This window comes from Salvelinus alpinus, chromosome 9, assembly GCF_045679555.1.
Source record: "Salvelinus alpinus chromosome 9, SLU_Salpinus.1, whole genome shotgun sequence".
NCBI classification, from domain to species: Eukaryota; Metazoa; Chordata; class Actinopteri; order Salmoniformes; family Salmonidae; genus Salvelinus; species Salvelinus alpinus.
This window is the reverse complement of record NC_092094.1, coordinates 46,050,754-46,076,230: the sequence shown is the minus strand read 5'-3', so window position 1 is coordinate 46,076,230 and position 25,477 is coordinate 46,050,754. Positions and strand designations below refer to the sequence as shown.

Sequence of the window (25,477 nt, the reverse complement as noted above, 5' to 3'; positions counted from 1 at the left end):
CCTGGCCCGCTACAGGAGTTGCTACAGCGCGATGGGACAAGGACATCCCGGCCGGCCAAACCCTCCCCTAACTCGGACGACGCTGGGCCAATTGTGCATCGCCTCATGGGTCTCCTGGGCGGGTGCGGCCGGGAGCATATGTAACAACGCAGTTTGCACTGCGATGCAGTGTCTTAGACCGCTAAGCCTCTCGGGAGGCTCCATCCAGAAAGTTTTAAATGCTTATCAATTGCCTTGCACAACGTATCAAAATACTTAAATACTACACAGGAAATTTAAATGTTAATTGTATTTTTTGATCAATAAATAATGAAATGTTAATTATATAAAACAGCCCATGTAATCATTTGCCAGAGAGTAGCCCCAATTGGCCCGAGCCCCAAGTAATACATTTGGGCCAGATAACTTTCACCGGAATCGTCCCGAACTCAATCCCCGCATCCTCGCCATAAGTAATACTGACAAAGGCGGCCCAGACTCGGGCCACATGATGTCGGCCGAGTCTGACTCTCAGCCGAGTGCCCCCCGACTCTCAGCCGGAATCGGCCCAGATCCACTGTTACGAGCTGGGACCCCCAAAGATCATGGTACGTTGGAACAGAAGAGCGTACAACACAGGGAATGCTGTAATAATGCTGTAATAAAGCCAACAGACGGCTGCCAGACGGCTGCCAGAAGCACTCTTTAAGTCTCATCAATCCAATGAGTAGGTAGCTGTTTATCGCCCGAGTGAGGAGAAATAGAATGAAAAGCATCAGAAAGAAAAAGGTTTTCCCTTCAACGATGTGCCAGAAAAAAAGTTGTAGAAAGAGTATGCGGTACTGTTGAGCGTTGTTGAAGCCATGGTGTAGGACTGACTGATCAGTTGCAGTAGTACAGTAGTCCTTAGATCTTGGAGGGAAAGTGCCAAGTGTCTGCAGTCCTCGGACTCAGCAGATGTATCTTCTACGACGTACTCCGTGTATGCAGCCCATTGGTGGGAGGTCATTCAACAGTGATTGATGAACTAAAACACATTCAACCACAATTCTTATCAATCCATGTCTGGTCAAAGGAAAGGCATGTTCAGCTTAGCCTGGTCCCAGATCAGTCTATGCTCTTCCCAGCTCCATCAATCATCATTGTCAATGGACCTGCTCGAACCGCCCAAACAGTTTAACCTCACGACAATCTCGGGGCTTTATTTTCAGCTGGCGTTAAGCCAGCGCAAGTGTCAAACGCACGCTCCTTGGCAATTTCCTCTGGCGCTCGGCTATTTTCGATCACTTGTGCCAGGATTGGTAATTGACCTGTCTTGTAGGAGCTCTCTTGCGCTGAGGTGGGAGGAGTGGGAATATCTGATGTGTGTCGTTATAAAACATCCACCAAAGTGCCAATGTCAGGCTGTGCTGGTGGGGATATTCTAGACCAACCAATACCCGGTCTTAGCGGTTACATGACTGGTTATGGCACGGATTTTGACAGAGGAAGCACAGCCTATCCATACATGATACACACTGCCCATATGTGCATGGAACAATAGAGATGTGCTTTTTGTACCCATTAAGCTTGTATTTAGAAACATAAAAAATTATGTTTTTCTCCAATTAGTTTCAATTGATTCAAAACCAAGCATAGCCTCCCCTCCTGCTTTTGTCCTGCCCAATGCATTCGCCAAGTAGTCAAGTCTATCGATAAAGGGTCGCTTTCAAATAAATCTCAATCTACAAAGCTGTGTTAGACGTTTGGGAGCATCGAAAATGTGAGCGGACTGCCCCTTTTTATCTGAAGGCTTACATTATTTAAGCCAGCTCCTGTTATTATTTTGGATGTACATAAAACCACTCATGTAGGCTACATGTCCATATGCTGATCATGGATCGAGAGATGAGCTGAGCGTTGTGACCCTATTTAGAAACATTTAAGTTATTTTCCTGTAACAATTGCTTGTTTCCCCTTTCATCTGATCGAAAAACAAGCCTTCAGTAGGCTACCCTTACCCTATTATAATGAAAGCTGTTTCAACAGCAATGCGTCGGGTGTATTTCTTGTCCTGGCCATGCATTAGCAAAGGAGCCTATCCATAAAAGGTTTCTAAATTAGGCTTTTGCCGTCATGCTTTTGCATTATTCACAATTCACATAGGCCTACCTGCAGTGCATACTCCATTTGGCTTGTATCCATCCCCATTTCCAAAGAGCGCCTCTTGTCAGTTTACAAAGATGCGCTCCACCAAACATATTTCAATTATTCAGTCATATAACGCCATATCAACGGTAGGCCTAGGATATTTCTTGCTTATTGAGAACGTTCCTCGCACATACAATACAATTTATGGGAACCTAGTCTTTTTTATTTGAGGAGCAGTGCAATGCTTAGATATGCCTATGCTCGTTGAAGCCAATTTCAACTATGTTGACTGTCAACACTCCAAACATATTGAGCAAACACTGGATGTATTTTATATTTATATATTGTTATTACTCGTTACTGTAGCCTATGCTATTTAATAAACCGTAGTATAATAAACTGTAGTATAATAGACTCAATGAGAATATTCCCTGCCCCCAGCTGAATTGGAGTTGATGACAACGAAAATACCGTCAATAACCTACAGAACTTGAGACAACAACATGCAGTATTAAGCCATGAAACGCATTGATTGGTCAGTGAGTGGCCAAACCCTCGTCACACCTCCAATAAATGTTTTCATCAAAACCCAGCCCTTTCGCGCCACCGCCAGGTATTGAGCTCATAATTCCCTCTGTGAAAAGAGCAAAAATATTTCTGACACCCCCAGGCCTATAGTGCTACTGCCAGTGCTAAGATGTACCTTTGTGTTAGGTTTGTTAAAATAGAGCCCTCTGTGTTCAAGTCGCAGATTTTGTAAAGAATCACTGATTGGTTGTTGATCAGAACATGAATAATTCCATTACATGGTTAAAAAGTGTCTTGTGACAGCATCATGCTCAACATCTAGAGCATCACAGTGCAGGGTCGTATTCATTATTGCACACCACACACAGTACAATCGCAAAAGTTCATTCAACTCTTATGGAGTCAAATTTAAAGACGCACTATGCAGAAATCTCTCCACCATTTCCTGAGTGCTAAAATTCTAATAGTTTTCTTAATTTCATTTTATGTGACAAAACAAGCAAGTATAGTATAGAGACTCATTCTACCATCTAAACCGCTGTGAAATATATTTTTCATCACAAAAATATTGTATTTTCAGCTGTTTAAAGCTGGTGTACCAAACCGAAAAGTAAAAGACACAAAACTAAACTTAAGAACGGGAAGCATAGAAATAGCTCACACAGAACATGTATACCGCTTCTTATACTTGCTTTCAATGAGAAGGACAGATCTATAAAACACATGTGAACTTGGTCAGGTCGCCCAAAAAGTTACATACAGTTAATTCGGGAAGTATTCAGACCCCTTGACATTTACACATTTTGTTACATCACAGCCTTATTCTAAAATGTATTACATTATTTTACACAGAATACCCCATAAAAACAGGTTTTTAGAAATGTTTGCAAATTTATTAAAAAAAAATGAAATATCACATTTACGTAAGTATTCAGACCCTTACTCAGTACTTTGTTGAAGCACCTTTGGCAGCGATTACAGCCTCGAGTCTTCTTAGGTATGACACTACAAGCTTGGCACATCTACAGTGGGGAGAACAAGTATTTGATACACTGCCGATTTTGCAGGTTTTCCTACTTACAAAGCATGTAGAGGTCTGTAATTTTTTATCATAGGTACACTTCAACTGTGAGAGACGGAATCTAAAACAAAAATCCAGAAAATCACATTGTATGATTTTTAAGTAATTAATTTGCATTTTATTGCATGACATAAGTATTTGATCACCTACCAACCAGTAAGAATTCCGGCTCTCACAGACCTGTTAGTTTTTCTTTAAGAAGCCCTCCTGTTCTTCACTCATTACCTGTATTAACTGCACCTGTTTGAACTCGTTACCTGTATAAAAGACACCTGTCCACACACTCAATCAAACAGACTCCAACCTCTCCACAATGGCCAAGACCAGAGAGCTGTGTAAGGACATCAGGGATACAATTGTAGACCTGCACAAGGCTGGGATGGGCTACAGGACAATAGGCAAGCAGCTTGGTGAGAAGGCAACAACTGTTGGCGCAATTATTAGAAAATGGAAGAAGTTCAAGATGACGGTCAATCACCCTCGGTCTGGGGCTCCATGCAAGATCTCACCTCGTGGGGCATCAATGATCATGAGGAAGGTGAGGGATCAGCCCAGAACTACACGGCAGGACCTGGTCAATGACCTGAAGAGAGCTGGGACCACAGTCTCAAAGAAAACCATTAGTAACACACCATGCCGTCATGGATTAAAATCCTGCAGCGCACGCAAGGTCCCCCTGCTCAAGCCAGCGCATGTCCAGGCCCGTCTGAAGTTTGCCAATGACCATCTGGATGATCCAGAGGAGGAATGGGAGAAGGTCATGTGGTCTGATGAGACAAAAATAGAGCTTTTTGGTCTAAACTCCACTCGCCGTGTTTGGAGGAAGAAGAAGGATGAGTACAACCCCAAGAACACCATCCCAACCGTGAAGCATGGAGGTGGAAACATCATTCTTTGGGGATGCTTTTCTGCAAAGGGGACAGGACGACTGCACCGTATTGAGGGGAGGATGGATGGGGCCATGTATCGCGAGATCTTGGCCAACAACCTCCTTCCTTCAGTAAGAGCATTGAAGATGGGTCGTGGCTGGTTCTTCCAGCATGACAACGACCCGAAACACACAGCCAGGGCAACTAAGGAGTGGCTCCGTAAGAAGCATCTCAAGGTCCTGGAGTGGCCTAGCCAGTCTCCAGACCTGAACCCAATAGAAAATCTTTGGAGGGAGCTGAAAGTCCGTATTGCCCAGCGACAGCCCCGAAACCTGAAGGATCTGGAGAAGGTCTGTATGGAGGAGTGGGCCAAAATCCCTGCTGCAGTGTGTGCAAACCTGGTCAAGAACTACAGGAAACGTATGATCTCTGTAATTGCACACAAAGGTTTCTGTACCAAATATTAAGTTCTGCTTTTCTGATGTATCAAATACTTATGTCATGCAATAAAATGCAAATTATTTACTTAAAAATCATACAATGTGATTTTCTGGATTTTTGTTTTAGATTCCGTCTCTCACAGTTGAAGTGTACCTATGATAAAAATTCCAGACCTCTACATGCTTTGTAAGTAGGAAAACTTGCAAAATCGGCAGTGTATCAAATACTTGTTCTCCCCACTGTATATTTGGGGAGTTTCTCCCATTCTTCAATGCAGATACTCTCAAGCTCTGTCAGGTTGGAAGGGGAGCGTCACTGCGCAGCTATTTGCATTGTCTCCGCTGTGTAAATAGGGTCGTTCTCCTGTTAGAAGGTGAACCTTCACCCCAGTCAGGTCCTGCGTGCTCTGGAGGAGGTTTTCATCAAAGATATCTCTGTACTTTGCTCCATGCATCTCACCCTTGATCGTGATCTCTGTCCCTGCCGCTGAAAAACATTCCCACAGTATGATGCTGCCACCTCCATGCTTCACGTAGGTATGGTGCCAGGTTTCCTCCAGATGTGACGCTTCGCGTTCAGGCCAAAGAGTTAAACTTGGTTTCATCAGAACAGAGAATCTTGTTTCTCATGGGGGCTGTCATGTGCCTTTTACTGAGGAGTGGCTTCTGTCTGACCACTCTACCCTAAAGGGCTGATTGGTGGAGTGCTGCAGAGATGGTTGTCCTTCTGGAAGTTTCTCTCATCTCCACAGAGGAACTCTTGACCTCTGTCAGAGTGACCATCAGGTTTTTGGTCACCTCCCTGACCAAGGTCCTTCTCCCTGATTGCTCAGCTTGGCCGTGTGGCCAGCTCTAGGAAGAGTCTTGGTGGCTCCAAACTTCTTCCATTTAAGATTGATGGAGGCCACTGTGTTCTTGGGGACCTTCAATGCTGTAAAATTTTTATGGCACCCTTCCACAGATCTGTTCCTCGACACAATCCTGTCTCGGAGCTCTACGGACAATTCCTTTGACCTCATGGCATGGTTTTTGCTCGGACATGCACTGTCAACTGTGGAACCTTTTATAGACAGGTGTATGCCTTTCCAAATCATGTCCAATCAATTGAATTTATCACATGTGGACTCCAATCAAGTTGTTAAAACGTCTCAAGGATGATCAGTGGAAACAGGATGCACCTGAGCTCAATTTCGAGTCTCATAGGGTCTGAATACTTAAGTGAATAAGGTATTTCAGTTTCATTATGGGGTATTGTGTGTAAAGTGATGAAGGAAAAAAACTATTGAATCTATTTTAAAATAAGTCTGTAACGTAACAAAATGTGGAAAAGTCAACTCCCTTCCATTTGACTATTTTCTGTGTTGTTTTGAATTAACAATCAACTACAGCAGAGTACATTTCTTTACTTCATTTGAGTTGTAAGGGTGTAAAGCCTTACTTCAATATTTCTTAATATTTCTGGTGGTTTGCAAATGTGATATCCAATCTCTGTTGGAAGCCAAATTGCAGGAGGTATCCAGCAGGTTCAAATCAACCTGCAACAGAGCATGCTGAGAAATATGACAATGAGGCCCCTCCCACATCTTTGGTTAACTCCATAGATGCAACTCCCTGTCTCTGGTTACTCTACATGGAGTTAAAAGTACTGCATCCCAATGAACTCCAGTTATCAACACCAGGGAGCGTATCACCCTAATTAATTTAACACTGATTTCAACTATCCTTGATTTAGGTCTCTGCTCAGCTTTAACAGATTCCACGATAGAAATGTAAAGGTAGTTTCCGTTTGAGCTGACATATGGAGCGTTTACCGTGAATGTAGTCTCCACTAAAGCAAGAACATTGCCTTTTAAATTTCAATCACGCTGCAAAGCTGAACTTCCGCGATGCGGATTGAATAGAGCCCTTACTGTGTAGCAAATCGTTTTGCAACAGGTAATGGAAAACAAGCCTTTCTTATTTGACAGCTTCAGCTTGTCCCTCCCAGGCAACAATGAGATGTGATTCTGGGTGGCAAGGTTAAGTGGTCAATAACACGCCTACTTGTTTCATTTGGAGCCGGTAGTTGACATGGAGCCTTTGGATTCAGGATACCATGTCACAGAGATGCCCATTAAACACATTTGGCCTAAGTGATCCTCTCATCTTACAGAACACACACACACACACACACATACAGACAGCTGAGGTTCGATCTGTCCTCTTCTTGATCTTTTCCCCCATATTGTCTTCCTCATCTTCTCCTCTCCTGTCCCGCAGTATAAAGATGGTAAGAAGCTGAAACCCAAGCCCAACTACAACAGTGTGGACCTGGCCGAGGTGGAGTGGGAGGACATAGATGAGACAGTGAGTATTAGCAGTAATAATAATACATAGATCTTCTATAGCGCTTTTCTAAAACCCAAAGATGCTTTACAATAATAAACAACAAATGAGTGAGGCTGGGTATAAAACAGGAAGGAAACACAGAATACACATGTACAGGGGCGGGCTTAGCGATTTGGGGGCCGGTTTAAAAATCACATTAATGGGAATTTTCCCAGGGATATTACCTGCAATGATCATTGAAAATATTTATTCTATGTACGATTTTAATTCCAGGTTATTTTTAAATACAGCCTATATAAAGTTGTTTTTAACACATTTGCATTAAAAATCAGTCAGTGGGGTCGTTTCATTTGAAACCTTTGAAACATAGCAAAGTCCGCCCTTGCATACTATATCACATTATTCACCGACAACACAATTAATATAGTCAATACAGTAGAACAGCTGTACCTATTCTAGGTATGAATGTATTGTTCTGGGCTTTAACTGTGCTGGTAAGGTAACTGAATAAAAGTTCAACAGAGATTGTGTTCCTTAATGTGTCTGTTCTTTCCAGCTGAGGACAGCCATGGTGAAAGGGGAGACGGGCACTCTGTCCTTAAACATGAGAGCATCAGTGGACAAAGCGGTAAGTGAGACCTTGTGTGTGGGGAGATTAAATGTGGCTCGGTGGTTTATGTAAAATGATTTAATAATGTTGATTGAAACAACTGTCTCACAACACATTTCAAATGTTTTATTTACAACAGAAAAGGCCTATGTTCTTAACAAATGACTATTTCTACACAACCATCAACGACACCCCATTCAGGTAAATGTGATACTAGGTTAGTGAGTGTGGAATGTTGGCCTATTAGATTGAATAAAGTCATTGAACATCTCACTCCACATTGTACCTTATGTATTTCCCTACACAGTTTTGGTATGGTGCTGACCAGAGGTCACGGACAGCTGATGTTCATGGGGACGGTCTCTGTGGAAGAGGGTAAGTGCCATTGGCCACTCTCTCTGCCACTCATCTACTGCAGAACAATCTGGTTTAGTGACTGGTTTTCATCCAATCTCCTCTCAGGCTTGCATGACCTGACGTCCCCTGATCTATCCATAGCCGCTGAGTGGTAAGCATGGATAAATAAATGAAAATTGGACAATAATATTATAGATTATAGATTGTTGGAGTGTAACGCTTAAATGATTGAATTGTAATAATCTAAATCAATGGGTATTGAACTCTAATACTCTAAATGATAGAGTATTGGACTGTAATACTTCATTGGCCTTTAATGGCCCTTGGACTTAATGGAGTGAAAACCCATCATCCATTCAGGGCGTACTGTATCCTTTCTGTTCAGGACATACTGTGAGACAGACATTGACCCTCACCACCGCAAATACTCTCAGCTCCAGGCTGTCATTCGCTACCTGCAGGGGAAGGAGCCTGACCTGGAGTGTGAGTACTGTCTCTACAACCCGCTCCATCCTCCAAAGATAACCATTTATTCAACGCTAACCCCAATGCTAATGTTACCCTAACCCTAAATCCAAACCTTTTTTTGTGGATCCACAAGAAGACTAGCGGTCGAGAGAGCATCGGCTAATGGGGATAATAAAGACTATTATTAAGACAAATAAACAAATATAATATCAGGCAGATGTCAGGTTTGATGTTGACTGAGTGTCTGTGACTTCCAGGTGACGAGGTGCTGCTGCAGCAGACCCTGTTTGATGCTGTGGTGACAGCCCCTTTAGAAGCCTACTGGCAGGCAATAATGCTCAATGCATCTGGGTAAGACTACAAAATGATTATTTTCACAAATGTCATTTTATGTTAGCTAGTATTTATGTGTGTGTGTTGTGTGTGCGCATGTGTGTTTAAGTGCATTAAAGACCAATCTGTGTATTTGTGTATGTTCAGGATGGAGGCGGGTGTGGAGACAGCCTTCCTGGGAACTCGCTCTGGCATCATCCGGCTGACCAGATACACCGGCATGGAGACCAGGGTCGCCAAGTGAGTCAAACAACCTACATTAGCCCTACATTATATTATACATTCACTGTGTCCTTTGAGCACAGAAGTATTCACTAGGCACCAAATTAAAGAAACAGGAAGGCACTACCTGAACTTGTCCAATAAGAAACAATGTTTTTTTGCGTTGCAAAACGTTTTGCTACATTGTGCACTAATGAATGCGAACAAGGAATTTGATCTCTCTTAACTTCCTGCTCCAAAGGAAGTTCCTGACTCCAGCGGATAAGGACAACCTGTTCACCATGGACCACTTCCCCCTGTGGTACCGTCTGGCCATGGAGAACCCTCCCGGAAGATTCCTCTACTACATGCCGGTGGAGGACAACGACAACAAAGACAAGACAGGTACTGTAGGCCTACCATGTGATCCATGGTTGAGTTCAATTCCTAGCCTGGTCACACATCTGTTTGTGCTGTCTTACTAACACTTGTCATGACAATGACCATAGGTGTTGGTAAGCCGACCTGGCACCGGTCTAGTGAATTCTGTCTTCTACTCAATCACTATTGAGAAATGTCATAATCAAACCCAAACTGGCAGGAATTTTAGCTGAATTGACCCTAACTCTAATATACAGACATACAATAGGTCAGAGGTTAACTTGCGTACCACGGGCCCACGGGCTCTTGCATAAGTAAAATCAGGACTATGCCTCTACTGCCATTCATTCTCATTAGACTGGTTTGGATTTCTCCCTGACCAATATGGCTGCCATTTCCCACCCATTCTGGAACTTCAAGGGTTTATGACATAGTCCCTCTAGTGATTTCCCCTCCCCACTTCCCCAGATAGGATATGAACATGTCATAAGCCATGTAAAAAAAAAAAAAGAATTGCAGGAAATTAGCTGTAAAACTGCTAAATGTTCTCTCAGCCTCATGCAAAAATGGTAGAATAGCAGGAAATTAGCTTTAAAAATGCAAAATTCTCTAAGCCTCATTGCAAAATGTGTAGAATAGCATGATATTAGCTGTAAAACGGCACATTTTTCTATTTGCAAAATGTGTAGAATTGTAGGAAGCTAGCTGGGTTGGAGGGGGGTTTCTCAGACCTGGGGGGGGGTCCGCGAAACTGCAGTATGCCACTGCAGAGGTGGTGTGAGACTGATTGTTGATTCTGTTGTGACAGGGGCGTCGAAGTATGTCATAGCTGTCACAGCTGTGACTGTGTCATCGGGAGGCAAGACAGCCATGGCTGGAGGTAAGCTTCTGCTGTCTTTAACTCTCTCTGAAATGTCTGGCTCCTTTACACAACTGCTGGAGGCGTTGATGCATCTTGTGGCTTCTATGTGTATTGAAGTGTTCATACTGGTAGTAGTACTCTCTGGGGTGCTACTGCTAAATGTTTGACACACATTCTCTTGTGGAGAGGGAAGCACTCCATTTGTCTTGTCCCCAAAAGACCATGGTTACTGTTGATTGTAATGTTTCTGTGACAACCGTGATGGTTTTCACATCTTCATCGGCTTTTTTCATGTCCCGTCTCATAAATATAGCTATAATGAAAAATTCAGCCGGAATAAATTGTGACGGGCAGCATAGATAAATAAATGCTTTATTTTCATCAGCGTGATGAACAGAATATCACATTTCTCACTTCGTCTTCTCAAGCAAACCTGAAGAGCAGATACTGAATGTGCTTAAAGGCCCCTACACACTTTACGTAAACTATGCAAACCCAGTGCTGGAGCGTTGTTTCCTACGTAGTTCTGTGTTCTTTTGTGTGGCTCTTTGGAAGGGACTGTATACGACGCTCCGTCGCTCTGTTTGCATAGTATGGCCCTTAAAGCTGGAATCCGTAGCGGTGAAACTGCTACTTCCGTTTGCGATATTACAACAACAACAAAAACAACCACCACTGTTTTTTCCCCCTCAGACATCATTGCACGTGCGATAGAACAGTAGAGTACGTATTACCATTTTATTTTACCATGATGCTGGATGCTCCTCTACTCCATTTCATGAACAAAACAAAAACAATAACACCTGGGGGCGAACCGGTGGCGCTGTTTTACATAACGCAGATTTCAGCCTTAACATAGAGACAAAAATACGGGTTAAATAAATAAGGAGATAGTTATATATACACACCTGTTTTAGGGCAGTGTTGATGATCTCTTTTACGGTTCTAAATGGTTAAATGGAAAGAGCTGACAACTAGATTCAGTTTTTGTAATGAATATGGCTGCTATCCATGGAACTGATACTCTTCAGCTGCTGTTATCATAACATCCTCTAGAGGTCAGTAGTGTGCTGTTGTATTGTATGGCTTTGGAACATTGAAAGCAGGCTAACTGCATAGATATGATTTGGAATATTAAATTAAGCAACTACACATGAGCACAGGTCTAATACACAAGAAAGACTGCTTTAACATGAATTTCTCAGTACATTCATATCAACTATTTGTTTGTTTTCTCTCATCCAACTAATTGAGCGACAACCACTACTGGGATTGTTAACCTGGGCTTATTGTAGCGAAACATTAGGCGCAGTTACAACACAGGGATATTGGACAGGGATATTCAATATGTTGACTTAATCTATGATCTATTGACATGTTTTGCTTCAAACACAAATAACTTTGACAACGGTGGGATCAAAGAATAATAACAATTTCAAAGACAACTTCTAGGAAAGTCTCTTAACCAAGGTGCAGAGGTGCCAAAATTATTAACACACAGTTGGAGAGCTGACTAAAGAGTCACAGGGCAGAACAAATCACAGAGCATCCACACGTCTTGAAGCAAAGCAGGATTCCAGTTTTTCCTCTATACGATCACCTGTATGATCATGTCTGTATGACTCCACCACCAGCAAAGTGCAGCAGGGATATTCTTTCTCAGCTCCATACATTCCCTCACCTAGAATGCCCTAGCACAGAGGAGTACGATATGCAGTTCAGTCCACTGAATCCTTCTAACAGGAATTTCAGCCAGTCAGAAAAACAATGGTCATAAGCCTGTTATTCTGTATCCGTGGACTATCGGGCTGGACTCCTTCAGCTCTGGCTCATCTGGTGACGTTGGGGAAGACATACACGCTCCGTCCTCAGCATCTGTCTCCCCCCCTCCCTCCCCCGCCATCAGCGGCTGCCCTCTGTTCTTCAGCCCCCTCTGGTACTTGGCCATGAGAGAGGCGTAGATACAGCCGTAGGTGGCCGCCACCACCATCAACACGCACACCACGCCACACACACACGCCGCCACGATCTGAGTCCCCCAGGCCCTGCGCACGCTAACGGGCCGGTAGCGCTGGCGCACACATTCTTCTTGGTTAACCTGGGGCCCGTTCATGGGCCCGTTAATCTGACCGACGCAGGGTGGGCGTCCTCTTCTGGGCCCGTTGTAGCCGGGGACACTGTCCTGGTTGTCCAGCTGCAGGCAGTAGTTGAACATCTCTATGGGGATGCTGCGGATGTCCTGCCCCCTCAGCTCTTTGGGGAGGTTGCACTTCACAGCATCCACCTGCCCGTCTGAGACACAGAGAGCAATGCAGTGGATCATTAACACAATCAATAGCTAATCAATCTCATTTACAGACTTGATACAGTATCAGAGTAGTACATGACATGGAACGAAGGCGAAATGACTTGACTGTACTTGAAACATTGTAGCCTTAAAGCCTTTCAATACACAACATAACACTCACGTCTGTACAGCATCCACTCCATCCAGTGCTTGAAGTCCCTCAGGTTGCAGTCACACTCCCATGGGTTCCCTGCCAGTTGGAGGCTCAACAGGCTGCCCAGGGGCTGGAAGGTAGCTCTGTCCAAGCTCTGCAGCTTGTTTCGAGCCAGAGACAGCCAGGCCAGGCCCTGGAGCTCGTCCAGCAGGCCCATGGGCAGAACAACCAGGCCGTTCAGCGACAAGTCCAGCCCTTTCAGTGTCCACAGACCCTGGAACAGCTCTCGGCTCAGCCCCCAGCAACTCCTGTTACTCTGTGTCACCTCCGTCTGGTTACTGGGGTCCGGAGAGGTAGGAAGGGGGCAATCACCCAGGTTGTTACCAGAGAGGTTGAGCCACTGGAGGCTGCTGAGTCCAGAGAATGCCCCTGGCTGCAGGCTGGAGAGGTGGTTGTCGGAGAGGTCCAGGAGCTCCAGAGCGCTGAGGTTGGACAGGTCCCCATCGCCTAGGGAGGAGAGATTGTTGTGGGGCAGGCGAAGGGTGCGGGTGTCCTGGGGCAGCAGGGGCAGGACGGTGGTTAGGGAGAGCAGAGCTAGGCCTGTACAGTCTGTGCCATTGCTTTTGCAGATGCACACGGTGGGACAACCGCTAGCCGCCTCTAGCAAACCGAGCAGTACCAGCAGCAGACTGGGCAGGGCTGCATAGACTCGGGAGAGAGGAGAGGAGAGATTTAAGGAGAGGAATTTGATTATGCATTTTAATGACATGACCAGTGCAAGATTTCGCCAAATGTCTGAGGAATCTAAATCAACCCCCAGAATTTGTTGAATGCCAAGTCAAAACTACGTACAGGAAATTCTGAAATCAATTTAAAATATGAGTAACTAAACACTTCTGCCTGTCAATCAGCCCACTGCGGTAGTCACTCACCCAGGCTCTCCGGGTGGGTCCTGTCAAGGGGCTGCATGTCTGCTCTGCCCACTCTGGTTCCACCATAGACTGGCACTGGCAGTAGGTGCCGTCCTTGTGCCACCCACCAGCTATGCAGAGCCCTGGTAAATGGAAAACAGAAAGAAAGAATAAAAAAGCGAAAGAGAGCGGGAGAATGAGAAATAGAGAAAAGGAGTCATCAGATGAGCAATACACATTGCGTATTTGGATGTGTAGGAGAGAGATTGTTGGCAGTTTAACTCTCTTCTTATATAATAATGAATATGATAATATGCCACATGTACAGATTAGGAAGGACAACAATCTCTTCCTTCTGATTTGGAACAACATCATTCTATACTTCACCCTCTTATCCCTCTGACTGTTAAAGACTTTGTTTCCCTTTTTATCACTTTTGATTCCATTTTAGTTCCTTGGTATTTCAAGCGGGGGGGGGGGGGGGGTTCAGTCAAAAAAGAGCTTGATACTAAGTAAATGCAAATACTGTACAGAGATGAAGTCAAAGTTAACTTTCTACTGAACACAGACAACCCTCATCTTTCACCTGCAGACAATCACACAGGAGCGAGAGAGAGAAAGAGAGAGAAATGTGTCCTAAATTTCATGATTAGAGAGAGATTATGTAGCTCCATCATGCGTGCCTCTGCTGCCACTTAGTAGAACCAGTTTAGAGGAGCCTCAAGGTCCTTCTTTTGTCATCACTCCACAAAGGCTCTGCATCACTCTCCTCCTCTTCCTTTCCTCTTACATTCTCATAGACTGTACTCTATATATGTGTAGACTGACACTAGGGTTATACAACATTATTTCCTGTATTCAACTGTAGGTAGAGTTAGGAGGCATTGAGGGCACTTGCAGTATTGTTTGGTTTTGTGAAGTCTGACGCCTGAGGTGTACGCATCAGTATTGGGTGTGCTTGGTTATATCTGTGTGTCTCAGTATTGGGTGTGCTTGGTTATATCTGTGTGTCTCAGTATTGGGTGTGCTTGGTTATATCTGTGTGTCTCAGTATTGGGTGTGCTTGGTTATATCTGTGTGTCTCAGTATTGGGTGTGCTTGGTTATATCTGTGTGTCTCAGTATTGGGTGTGCTTGGTTATATCTGTGTGTCTCAGTATTGGGTGTGCTTGGTTATATCTGTGTGTCTCAGTATTGGGTGTGCTTGGTTGTATTTCTCAGAATTGGGTGCATTTGGTTCTGTTTCTCAATTTTCAGTAGGAAGTGTAGTTGCTTCTGTTCCTCAAATTTTGATATGAAGTGTTCTTGCTTCTGTTTCCCAGTTTTAGGTGCACTTGGTTATATTAGCGTATCTTCGTTGGGTGTTCTTCTGTTTGACATGTGAGGTATGCGATGCGTGTCCTGTTTAATCAGAGCATGATGAGTACATCTGATCTGGAGTCAGATGAACCACAGCGTTCTGTCACTGACTGGAGCTGTCACCAGTGCAGCAACACCACACTCAAAAAAAATGCTGTGTTAAAAACAATTTGGGTTCGTTGGTAACCCGGCGCGAGTAAATATTGGACAGAACACATAAAAATAAAATTCTGACAGTTGGGTTGAGTGTATACTCAGTTCACTTTGAGGCTTTTCCAAACATGGGTTAATTTAACCATTAGTTGGGCATTTTGTCCTCTCATGCTGGTTTGACCTAGCAGCTGGGTCATTTTTTAACATAATCCTTTGGTTATTTTCAGGAGGTGTGGCGTATTCAAGGTGTGGATCTAGATCTAATTGGCCACCAGTGAGAGTAAATGACATTCCTGTTCATCATGTTAAGTTTATATAAGGCAAATAAGGAACTCAAACACTTCTATAAGCCTTATTGAAACTACAAACTTCTTGCTTCTGTTTCCCAGTTTTAGGTGCACTTGGTTATATTAAAATATACATATAAATAAAATCTGAATGTACACTTTTGGAATTACAGTAACACTGCAATGCTATCTAAGTATGTGCTCAGAGCACAATGGATGATAAGGACACAAGGACAGTGCATGGAATTACTCAAAAGAAGATAGCAATAACCAATGAAATGGCAACAAATGTTTACAATGTTCAACTTTGCCATGTATTAATTATACAACAAAACAGATGAACAGGAATGACTTTTACTCTTATGGATGACCAAAAACAACTATCTGAAAGCCACACCCATACTGAGCCATGCCTCCAATCATTTGATCTGACCCAGTGAGTCATATCTCAATAACCTAACATAATCACCAATAAACCCTTACCCAGCATCAATAACCCAGCAGTTTTTAAAGAAAAAAAACCTGACTAAGTGACCCAATGCCTGCAGTTATGCAGTTGGGTCAACCAAACTACCCAGCATTGTTTGAGTGCAGCTTAACCAGCCTTAAGAAGATGAGGTAATCCTTGTTCCTCCATTAGTGCTGGGGCCTTGAGAAGATTACCCTGACCTCTCTGTCAGAGGGCCAGCATCAAGGACGTTATAGCAGATGGAGATGAAATGGGAAGATCTGATAAAAGGCGTTTTGAGCGCTTTCATCAGAGACCTGGCCGCGTGGTGCCAGGACAACAACCTCTCCCTCAACGTGATCAACACAAAGGAGATGATTGTGGACTACAGCAAAAGGAGGACCGAGCACGCACCCATTCTCACCGACGGGCTGCAGTGGAGCAGGTTGAAGGCTTCAAGTTCCTTGGTGTCCACATCACCAACAAACTAACATGGTCCAAACACACTAGGACAGTCGTGAAGACTGTTGGTTGGGAGTGCATCGATGTGTCTGCAGTGCCACCAGGTTCATACTAATTGCTTGGAACATACAGTACCAGTCAAAACTTTGGACACACCTACAGTACTTATTCCAGGGTTTTTCTTTATTTTTAGTATTTTTGACATTGTAGAATAATAGTAAAGATATCAAAACTATGAAATAGCACACATGGAATCATGTAGTAGCCCAAAAAATATACATTTTAGATTCTTCAAAGTAGCCTTGATGTCAGCTTGGCACACTCTTGGCATTCCCTCAACCAGCTTCACCTGGAATGCTTTTCCAACAGTCTTGAAGGAGTTCCCACATATGCTGAGCACTTGTTGCCTGCCTTCACTTTGTGATCCAACGCATCTCAATTGGGTTGAGGTCGGGTGATTGTGGAGGCCAGGTCATCTGATGCAGCACTCCATCACTCTCCTTCTTGGTCAAATAGCCCTTACACAGCCTGGAGGTGTGTTGGGTCATTGTCCTGTTGAAAAACAAATGATATTCCCACTAAGCGCAAACCAGATGGGATGGGGTATCACTGCAGAATGCTGTGGTAGCCATGCTGGTTATGTGTGCCTTGAATTCTAAAGAAATCACTAACAGTGTCACCAGCAAAGCACCCCCACACCATCACACCTCCATGCTTCGCGGTGGGAACCACATGCGGAGATCATCCATTCACTTATCTGCGTCTCACAAAGACATGGCAGGCGGAACCAAAAATCTAAAATTTGGACTCATCAGACCAAAGTACAGATTTCCACCAGTTGTGTATCTTGGCACAAGCAAGTCTCTTCTTATTGGTTTCCATTAGTAGTGGTTTATTTGCAGCAATTCGACCACAAAGGCCTGATTCACGGAGGCTCCGCTGAACAGTTGATGTTGAGATGTGTCTGTTACTTGAACTCTGTGAAGCATTTATATGGGCTACAATTTCTGAAGCTGGTAAATCTAATGAACTTATCTTCTGGGTCTTCCTTTCCTGTGGGTCTTCCTTTCCTGTGGCGGTCCTCATGAGAGCCAGCTTCATCATAACGCTTGATGGTTTTTACGACTGCACTTGAAGAATCTTTCAAAGTTCTTGAAATGTTCCGGATTGACTAACCTTCATGTCTTAAAGTAATGATGGACTTTCATTTCTCTCTGCTTATTTGAGCTTTTCTTGCCATAACATGGACTTGGTCATTTACCAAATAGGTCTATCTTTTGTATACCATCCCTACCTTGTCACAACAGAACTGATTGGCTCAAATGCATTAAGGAAAGAAATTCCACAAATCAACTTTTAACAAGGCACACCTGTTAATTGAAATGCTTCCAGGTGACAACCTCATGAAGCTAGTTGAGAGAATGCCAAGAGTGTACAAAGCTGTCACTAAGGCAAAGGGTGGCTACTTTGAAGAATCTCAAATATATTTTGATTTGTTCAATGCTTTTTTGGTTACTACATGATTCCATATGTGTTATTTCATAGTTTTGATGTCTTCACTACTATTCTACAATGTAGAAAATACTAAAAACAAAGAAAAACCCTTGAATGAGTAGGTGTCCAAACTTTTGACTGGTACTGTATATTAACAGTTAAAACATAATGGTATGGTTAGGTTACACTACAGTGTTGTTACCTGGGGTACAAAAAGTAGATACAATGGGAAAAATTTTCAATCCAATATTTTGAATATATGGTATGATCCTCACTGCACTTTTGATAGGTGGGGTAATTAGCATATCTGTGGGTGTGGTCAACTATCTATGTATTTGTGCCAACCGTCAGTGGAAATGTTGTAGCAGTTTGTGTTTGATGGTCATGCCAATTCAAATTTGACGTTATCTGTCCTGTAAATGTGTAAAAGAATTATGCATTTTCCAATAACTTAAAAGGTCCTGAACAGTTATTATGATTCCCTTGTAAAATAGGCTTTTGAGTGACTATGATATCACTTGTCATAATTTTGGGGGATAGAAATGTATAACTTTTTCTCTCATGCTAACTGCCACGAATGTTGAAAAGACAGGCTCAGTGGGCGGGGAGCTTATATTCATGAGCTCAACTTGACTGACAACTCTTTGAGACACCTATGTCAAGAAACTTGGATGCTTTGAGCCGTGTTGAAGTAAAATCAGCTCAAGCAAATTTGGGGATACAGAAAGCAACTCAAACAACGTTGAAATTGCATAAATAGCTAGTTTTCCATCCAATTGGCGACAGATTCTCGTGAATATTCTAAAATCTGCATAAAGTTTGTGTTTCCACCAACCTGACTTGTTGAGGATAAAAATCAGTGTGTGATGTAGTGCAAACAAGATGTACTTTTTCGCTTAAGTTTTCATATACAAAATAAAAATAGAATGTTCAATGGATTTCCATCGAATTGTCAACTCTACCATTAGTTGCAAGTGAGGCATGCCAAGTTAATTTTTAGGACGGGCCAAAATGTACCCAAGTGCATTGCGATTGGCAGTAAATATATTGTATATCAAAACACTGATAAAGTATCCTATTACTGTAGAAATTGACTGTATAAAGACCACAACATCTACCACAAAATTAGCAGCAATAGCTAACAGTGTAGTTTCATGTTATCACATGTTGAACTACATGATTTTACGTGAAAAATCACATGATTTCACACCTAAAATGTGAAATTTCACATGAATTCATGTGAAAATGTGTTTTTGGAACACTGTGTGTGACATTTCACATGGTAAATTATGTGAAAACGTGAAATCTGAAAACATATGACGTGGAACATTTCACATCACATGTGACACATGTGACCCCAAAACATTCATTACCTATAATAAATATCTGCACTGCTATTTTAGTTATCAGTTATTTTGACTCTCAGAATTTATCTAAGGTACTTATTTCAGCAATTTGAGGGTTTTCTGTAAAGTTGTCCAATGTTGGTGGGGCATATTATTTTGTTTTCATGTTACTCCTGAATCACAGTGATAAATACAGTGCATTCGGAAAGTATTCAGACCCCTTTACTTTTTCCAATTTTGGTTACATTACAGCATTGTTCTAAAATTGATTACATTATTTTTTCTCTCTTCAATCTATGCACAATACCCCATAATGACAAAGTGGAAACAGGTTCTTAGACATTTTTGCAAGCGTATAATAAAAAAATAAAAACAGACATACCTTGTTTACATATGTACTCAGCCCCTTTGCTATTTGACTCAAAATTGAGCTCAGGTCCTGTTTCCATTGATCATCCTTCAGACGTTTCTACAACTTGATTGGAGTCCACCTGTGGTAAATTCAAATGATTGAACATGATTTGGAAAGGCACACACCTCTCTGTACTTTGCTTCGTTCATCTTTCCCTCGATCCTGACTAGTCTCCCAGTCTCTGCCACCGAAAAACATCCCCACAGCATGATGCTGCCACCACCATGCTTTACCTTAGGGATGGTGTCAGGTTTCCTCCAGATGTGACGCTTGGCATTCAGTCTAAAGAGTTCAATCTTGGTTTCATCAGACCAGAGAATCTTGGGTTTTCATGGTCTGAGAGTCTTTAGTTGCCTTTTGGCAAACACTAAGCGGGCTGTCATGTTCCTTTTACTGAAGAGTGGCTTCCTTCTGACCACTCTACCATAAAGGCCTGATTGGTGTGGCAGGTAGCCTAGTGGTTTGAGAGTTGGACCAGTAACCGAAAGGTTGCAATATCGAATCCCTGAGCTGACAAGGTAAAAATCTGTCATTCTGCCCCTGAACAAGGCAGTTAATCCACTGTTCCTAGGCCGTCATTGAACATAATAATTTGTTCTTAACTGACTTGCCTAGTTAAATAAATGTAAAATTTAAATAAAAAAATTGGTGGAGTGCTGCAGGGATTATTGTCCTTCTGGTAGGTTCTCCCATCTCCGCAGTGGAACTCTGGAGCTCTGTCAGAGTGACCATCGGGTTCTTGGTCACCTACCTGACCAAGGCCCTTCTACCCCGATTGCTCAGTTTGGCCGGGCGGCCAGCTCTAGGAGTATTGGTGGTTCCAAACTTCTACCTTTTAAGAATGATGGTGACCTTCAATGCTGCAGAAATGTTTGGGTACCCTTCCCCAGAACTGTTCCTCGACACAATCCTGTCTCGGAGCTCTACGGACAATTCCTTTGACCTCATGGCTTAGTTTTTCCTCTGACGTGCATTGTCAACTGTGTGACCTTATATAGACAGGTCCAAATCATGTCCAATCAATTTAATTTACCACAAGTGGACTCCAATCAAGTTGTAGAAACATCTCAAGGACGATCAATGGAAACAGGATGCACCTGAGCTCAATTTCGAGTCTCATAGCGAATGTAAATAAGGTATTTCTGTTTTACATGTTTTATGAATTTGCAAACATTTCTAAAAACCTGTTTTTTCTTTGTCATTATCGGGTATTGTGTGTAGATTGATGCCATTTTTTTTATTTATTTAAAAAAAAATAGAATAAGTCTGTAACGTAAAAATATTTGGAAAAAGTCAAGGGGTCTGAATACTTTCTGAAGGCACACACACACACTGCCCCAAGCCAAGGACAAGTATAAAAGAAGGAACACTCAGATTGAGGGGCGGTACATAATTAAATGTATTTAAAATGTTCTGTGGTTATGGTTTTGAACAGAAGGTGCCTCTGGCCACACCCCTGCCATTTACGTATCACGCACACACACACACACACAGTCTTGTACAGCTAACCTTGTGGGGACATACAATTCAGTCCCATTCAAAATCCTATTTTCCCTAACCCCTAACCCTAACCCTAAACCTAACCCTAATCCTAACCCGTACTCTTACCCTAACCCTAACCCTAACCTTAACCCTAAACCTAACCCAAAAACCTAAACTTTATCCTAACCCTAAACCTAACCCTAGCTCCTAACCCTAACCCTACAACTAACCCTAGCTCCTAACCTTAATATTTAACTTAATTCTAACCCTAACACTAATTCTAACCTTAACCCTAAACCCCCTAGAAATAGCATTTGACCTTGTGGGGACTAACAAAATGTCCCCAGCTGGTCAATTTTTACTTTGTTTACTATTCTTGTAGGGACTTTTGGTCCCCACAAGAATAGTTAAACACGTCCACACACACACACACACACACACACACACACACACACACACACACACACACACACACACACACACACACACACACACACACACACACACACACACACACACACACACACACACACACACACACACACACACACACACACACACACACACACACACACACACACACACACACACACACACTATCCCACATCAGAGCACTTTTCATTCAGTCAGCTTTCACTTCCCTACTGGGGTTCTCACTCACTCAATGGATTGTCCTAATTTTGGGGGGAAGCATGCACGTCCAGTACAGTAGCCAAGTTGAAGTTATTGAAGCACTTGGGAGTCCATTCCAGTGGAGGGCTGCCTTTCATTGAATTACAGTACCAGCCACTGAGAGAAGCTTTTGGGGTGGTGGGGGGAGGGGGACAACAACAAAAAGCTAGCATCAATAATTTAGTACAGACTTGCCCACAGAAGGAGGGTAGACAGACGTGTTCGTGTTTGGACACATGGTCATCTGTACAGATGTGTTTAGGTGTATCGGCACCCTTGCATAATTGACTAGTTCTTAAAAAATCTTCAAATTCAAAGACTTCAAAGTCTTCAAATTCAAAACCGTTTTTCTGTCCACAAGTGTATTCATTTGATTTACAGCTACACAGGACTAAGAAGAAGTAGAAAAACATCTAAACTGACATTGAGATTGTTTACATGAAAGGCCCAAAAGAATCTTGGTCTAAATTATTCAGAATTCTCCTTCATTTGGTTGGAGGCAAGTTATTTTGTTTACTGTGTAATTGATCTCACCTGTGGTAAGTTGCAGGTCTCTACAGGGTACAAAAAGCCATTCAACCAGCTTTAAGAAGAGAAAACATAACATTTTGCTCCATTGCACTCCATTTTAAAGTGCCAGGGAGCCAATATATCTGATTTGTGTAAGCAAAGGTTCCAGCTCAGGGGTGAGCGCATCACAGTATCACACATTATTTATACCAAGTGTTTAATTACAAGAGATGGTGTTTACGAACTGCGCTTGACAGCTTGTCCCATCAAGTGCACCATCACACAGATCACATCAGATTAGGCCTCCGTCCGCCTCCCACTTATGTGACTAACGCATTGACGGGTTGTAAATGTGGAGTTATTCCTGCCCCAGATTAGGACCGTGGTCTAAATCCTCCGTGGCAGCAGGGTTTAGACTGCAGCACAGATGCTAGTTATGATTCCAGTATGCTGTCCGGCGGGTGGTGGAACACAGAACACATAGAACAACACATAGGCCCCATTGTTGAACTCTACATCTATAGTATCGCATGTCCCTTATTCTATGTTATTTCTTGTCCTAAACTGTGTTGTTGTCAGACCCCAAAACCGGTTAAGTCTCAATGTACTGTAGAGCAGTGGTTCTCAAACCTCTCCTCGGGGACACCCAGACGTTTCATTATGTTGTTGTAGCCCTGAACTAGCTCAACCTGAACTCACCTAGTCAAGGCGTTGCTGTGGAATAGTTCAAATACATGGAACGGCTGAGGTTCCCCAAGGAGAGGTTTGAGAACGACTGCTATGGAGTTTATAAAGAAGGTAAGACAGTGTGAACTCATGCTGTATGGAACATGTCCATTTATGTTATTTATCTTACTAACTACCGATACTGGAAGTCTGCATGCAAAGTTTATATACAAGGTTATTCAGCTACGTACTCTGCTGTATGTCCGCGGTCTTCTTTCACATTTTATAAAGCCCCAAAGTTTGTGTTTTCATCCCGGTGCACACTGCCTGCATTGCAATGATACCTTTACTGCAGCTTGGTCAATGGCAATTCCCCTTGGTTTCATTTTGCTCCCACAAGTTTATGGATTAGTTTACTCTGATAATTGCACTGGAATGAGGGGGAGAACAGTCAGCCTGTTTTGTGGTAACAACCACTTTCTTATTGCGTACAGACTCAATGTGTTAGCCTAGTAGTTGTAATATTCTCTCACAAGAAGCCTAAAGAAAGAGAGAACCTATCCAACAACAGATACTTTTACACACACACACACACACACAACAGGAACACACACACAGCACAGTGCAGTACTCACCATCTGTTTCAGCCTCCAAAGTGCTATAGCTCTTAAAATAATTCTACAGGAAAAGTGCTACAGTAGTATCTTTTATCCTCCCCGTGTGGGAAAAAGAATATGCTTCATCTGATAATGCTGCTAACTGAGGAGCTTGGGGAAAGGTCCTTTAGCTGCATTCGGTTCAGCCGTTTGTCCTGCTTTATGCAGATGTTGGGCTCCCAAGGGGAGATGTTCTTGGTTGAGAAACACATGCTCCAGTCTTCCCTTTTGCTTTCTCTCTCTCTCTGTCTCTCAGAGCAGTGGCTCACCCTCTCCTCTCCTCTCGGGTCCTCTTTCCAACTCTGCTTTTCCTTGTAGTCTGAGTGCACTACTGTCCAGAGGTTCAGTCTAGCTCAGTGTGTGTGTGTGTGTGTGTGCGAGAGAGCTAACGCACTGTCGCTCTTGCAGGATACACCATGTCTTTATATGATCCTGGGTGAGAGTGCTGTGCCGTTTCTATGGCATATATATGCGTGCCATGTGGGTGTGTCTGAGTGTTTGTCTGTTTGTGTGTGTGTGTGCATGTGTATGCATTACGCCTGGTTTGGCCAAAATAGTAAAAAATAGTACAGTGTGTTACAGCTGAATGAAAAAGGAGAGGGAGTGAGATAGGGGGGGGCGACAGAGAGAGAAAGAGAGAGAGGCAGCGAGGGCGGGTGGAATCAGCTGATATAGCTCAGTACCTCACAGAAGATGAGTGTCTCTATAGGTTGTTGTAAAGGCTGTACCCTGAGCTGTGTCGGGGTCTGTCCCAAAATGCCTACAGTGAAGGTCGTTGTGTGTGTGTGTGTGTGTGTGTGTGACTGCAGCAAAGCAGCAAAACAATAAAAGCACCACTGCTGCACCAGTGGCTAATGCAAGGCAGTCTGGAATTCCTCCTGCTACTGACAATGATCATGTCATTATGAGATGACTCATTCTGCTGTGTCATTGGTCTCTCAAGAAAGGTAGGCAATGTCTGACAGGGAGGTAGGTATACAGTAGGTCTTCTGATTGGCATTTCCTCTTCTGTCCAATAAGATGTCACCACCAAGTTACTCTACTCCAAGAGGGGGTTTAAAGGTGTATCTCTGTCATCAACCTATCATCCCATACTATTGGTGATGCATATCACCTTGTGTCAAAATCAAATCAGATCAAATCAAATGTTATTAGTCACATGCGCCGACTACAACAGGTGTTGACCTTACAGTAAAATGCTTACTTACGAGCCCCTAACCAACAGTGCAGTTTCAAAAAAATATGGATAAGAATAAGAGTTAAAAGTAACAAGTAACTAAAGAGCAGCAGCAAAAAATAACAATATATTCAAGTCGGGTGCCGATACAGAGTCAATGTGCAGGGGCACCGGCCAGTTCAGGTAGTATGTACATGTAGGTAGAGTTATCAAAGTGGACCATGCATAGATGACAACAGAGTGGCAGTGGTGTGGAGAGGGGAGGAGGGGGGGGGGGGGGGCAATGCAAATAGTCTGGGTAGATTTTGACTAGATGTCCAGGAGTCTTATGGCTTGGGGGTAGAAGCTGTTTAGAAGCCTCTTGGACCTAGACTTGGTGCTCCGGTACCGCTTGCTGTGTGGTAGCAGAGAGAACAGTCTATGACTAGGGTGGCT

The 25,477-nt window shown here is 43.1% G+C and overlaps 2 protein-coding genes across 4 annotated transcripts in view; one reads left to right on the top strand and one right to left on the bottom strand.

Annotated features, from left to right (window-relative positions):
* The window catches only part of LOC139530209 (voltage-dependent calcium channel subunit alpha-2/delta-4-like), an 81,584-nt gene that overhangs the window by 33,693 nt on the left and 22,414 nt on the right, over window positions 1-25,477 (top strand). For both annotated transcript variants that reach the window (XM_071326406.1, XM_071326407.1), the window contains exons 15-24: window positions 7,287-7,373; window positions 7,912-7,983; window positions 8,105-8,166; window positions 8,273-8,340; window positions 8,428-8,473; window positions 8,708-8,805; window positions 9,048-9,141; window positions 9,271-9,363; window positions 9,587-9,729; window positions 10,514-10,585. In XM_071326406.1, coding sequence (XP_071182507.1) covers window positions 7,287-7,373; window positions 7,912-7,983; window positions 8,105-8,166; window positions 8,273-8,340; window positions 8,428-8,473; window positions 8,708-8,805; window positions 9,048-9,141; window positions 9,271-9,363; window positions 9,587-9,729; window positions 10,514-10,585 — 835 coding nt within the window. The remainder of the gene's footprint in view (window positions 1-7,286; window positions 7,374-7,911; window positions 7,984-8,104; window positions 8,167-8,272; window positions 8,341-8,427; window positions 8,474-8,707; window positions 8,806-9,047; window positions 9,142-9,270; window positions 9,364-9,586; window positions 9,730-10,513; window positions 10,586-25,477) is intronic.
* LOC139530210 (leucine-rich repeat and transmembrane domain-containing protein 2-like) lies at window positions 10,923-24,503 on the bottom strand. 2 transcript variants are annotated; one of them, XM_071326408.1, is made up of 3 exons: window positions 23,845-24,503; window positions 13,036-14,062; window positions 10,923-12,859 (listed from the first exon to the last, which is right to left on the bottom strand). In XM_071326408.1, the coding sequence occupies exons 2-3, from the start codon at window positions 13,775-13,777 to the stop codon at window positions 12,339-12,341; spliced, it is 1,263 nt and encodes a 420-aa protein (XP_071182509.1). In that variant the 5' UTR covers window positions 13,778-14,062; window positions 23,845-24,503; the 3' UTR covers window positions 10,923-12,338. The 2 variants fall into 2 exon arrangements, with proteins under 2 accessions (XP_071182509.1, XP_071182510.1); XM_071326409.1 differs by lacking the exon at window positions 23,845-24,503 and having other exon boundaries at window positions 13,036-14,092.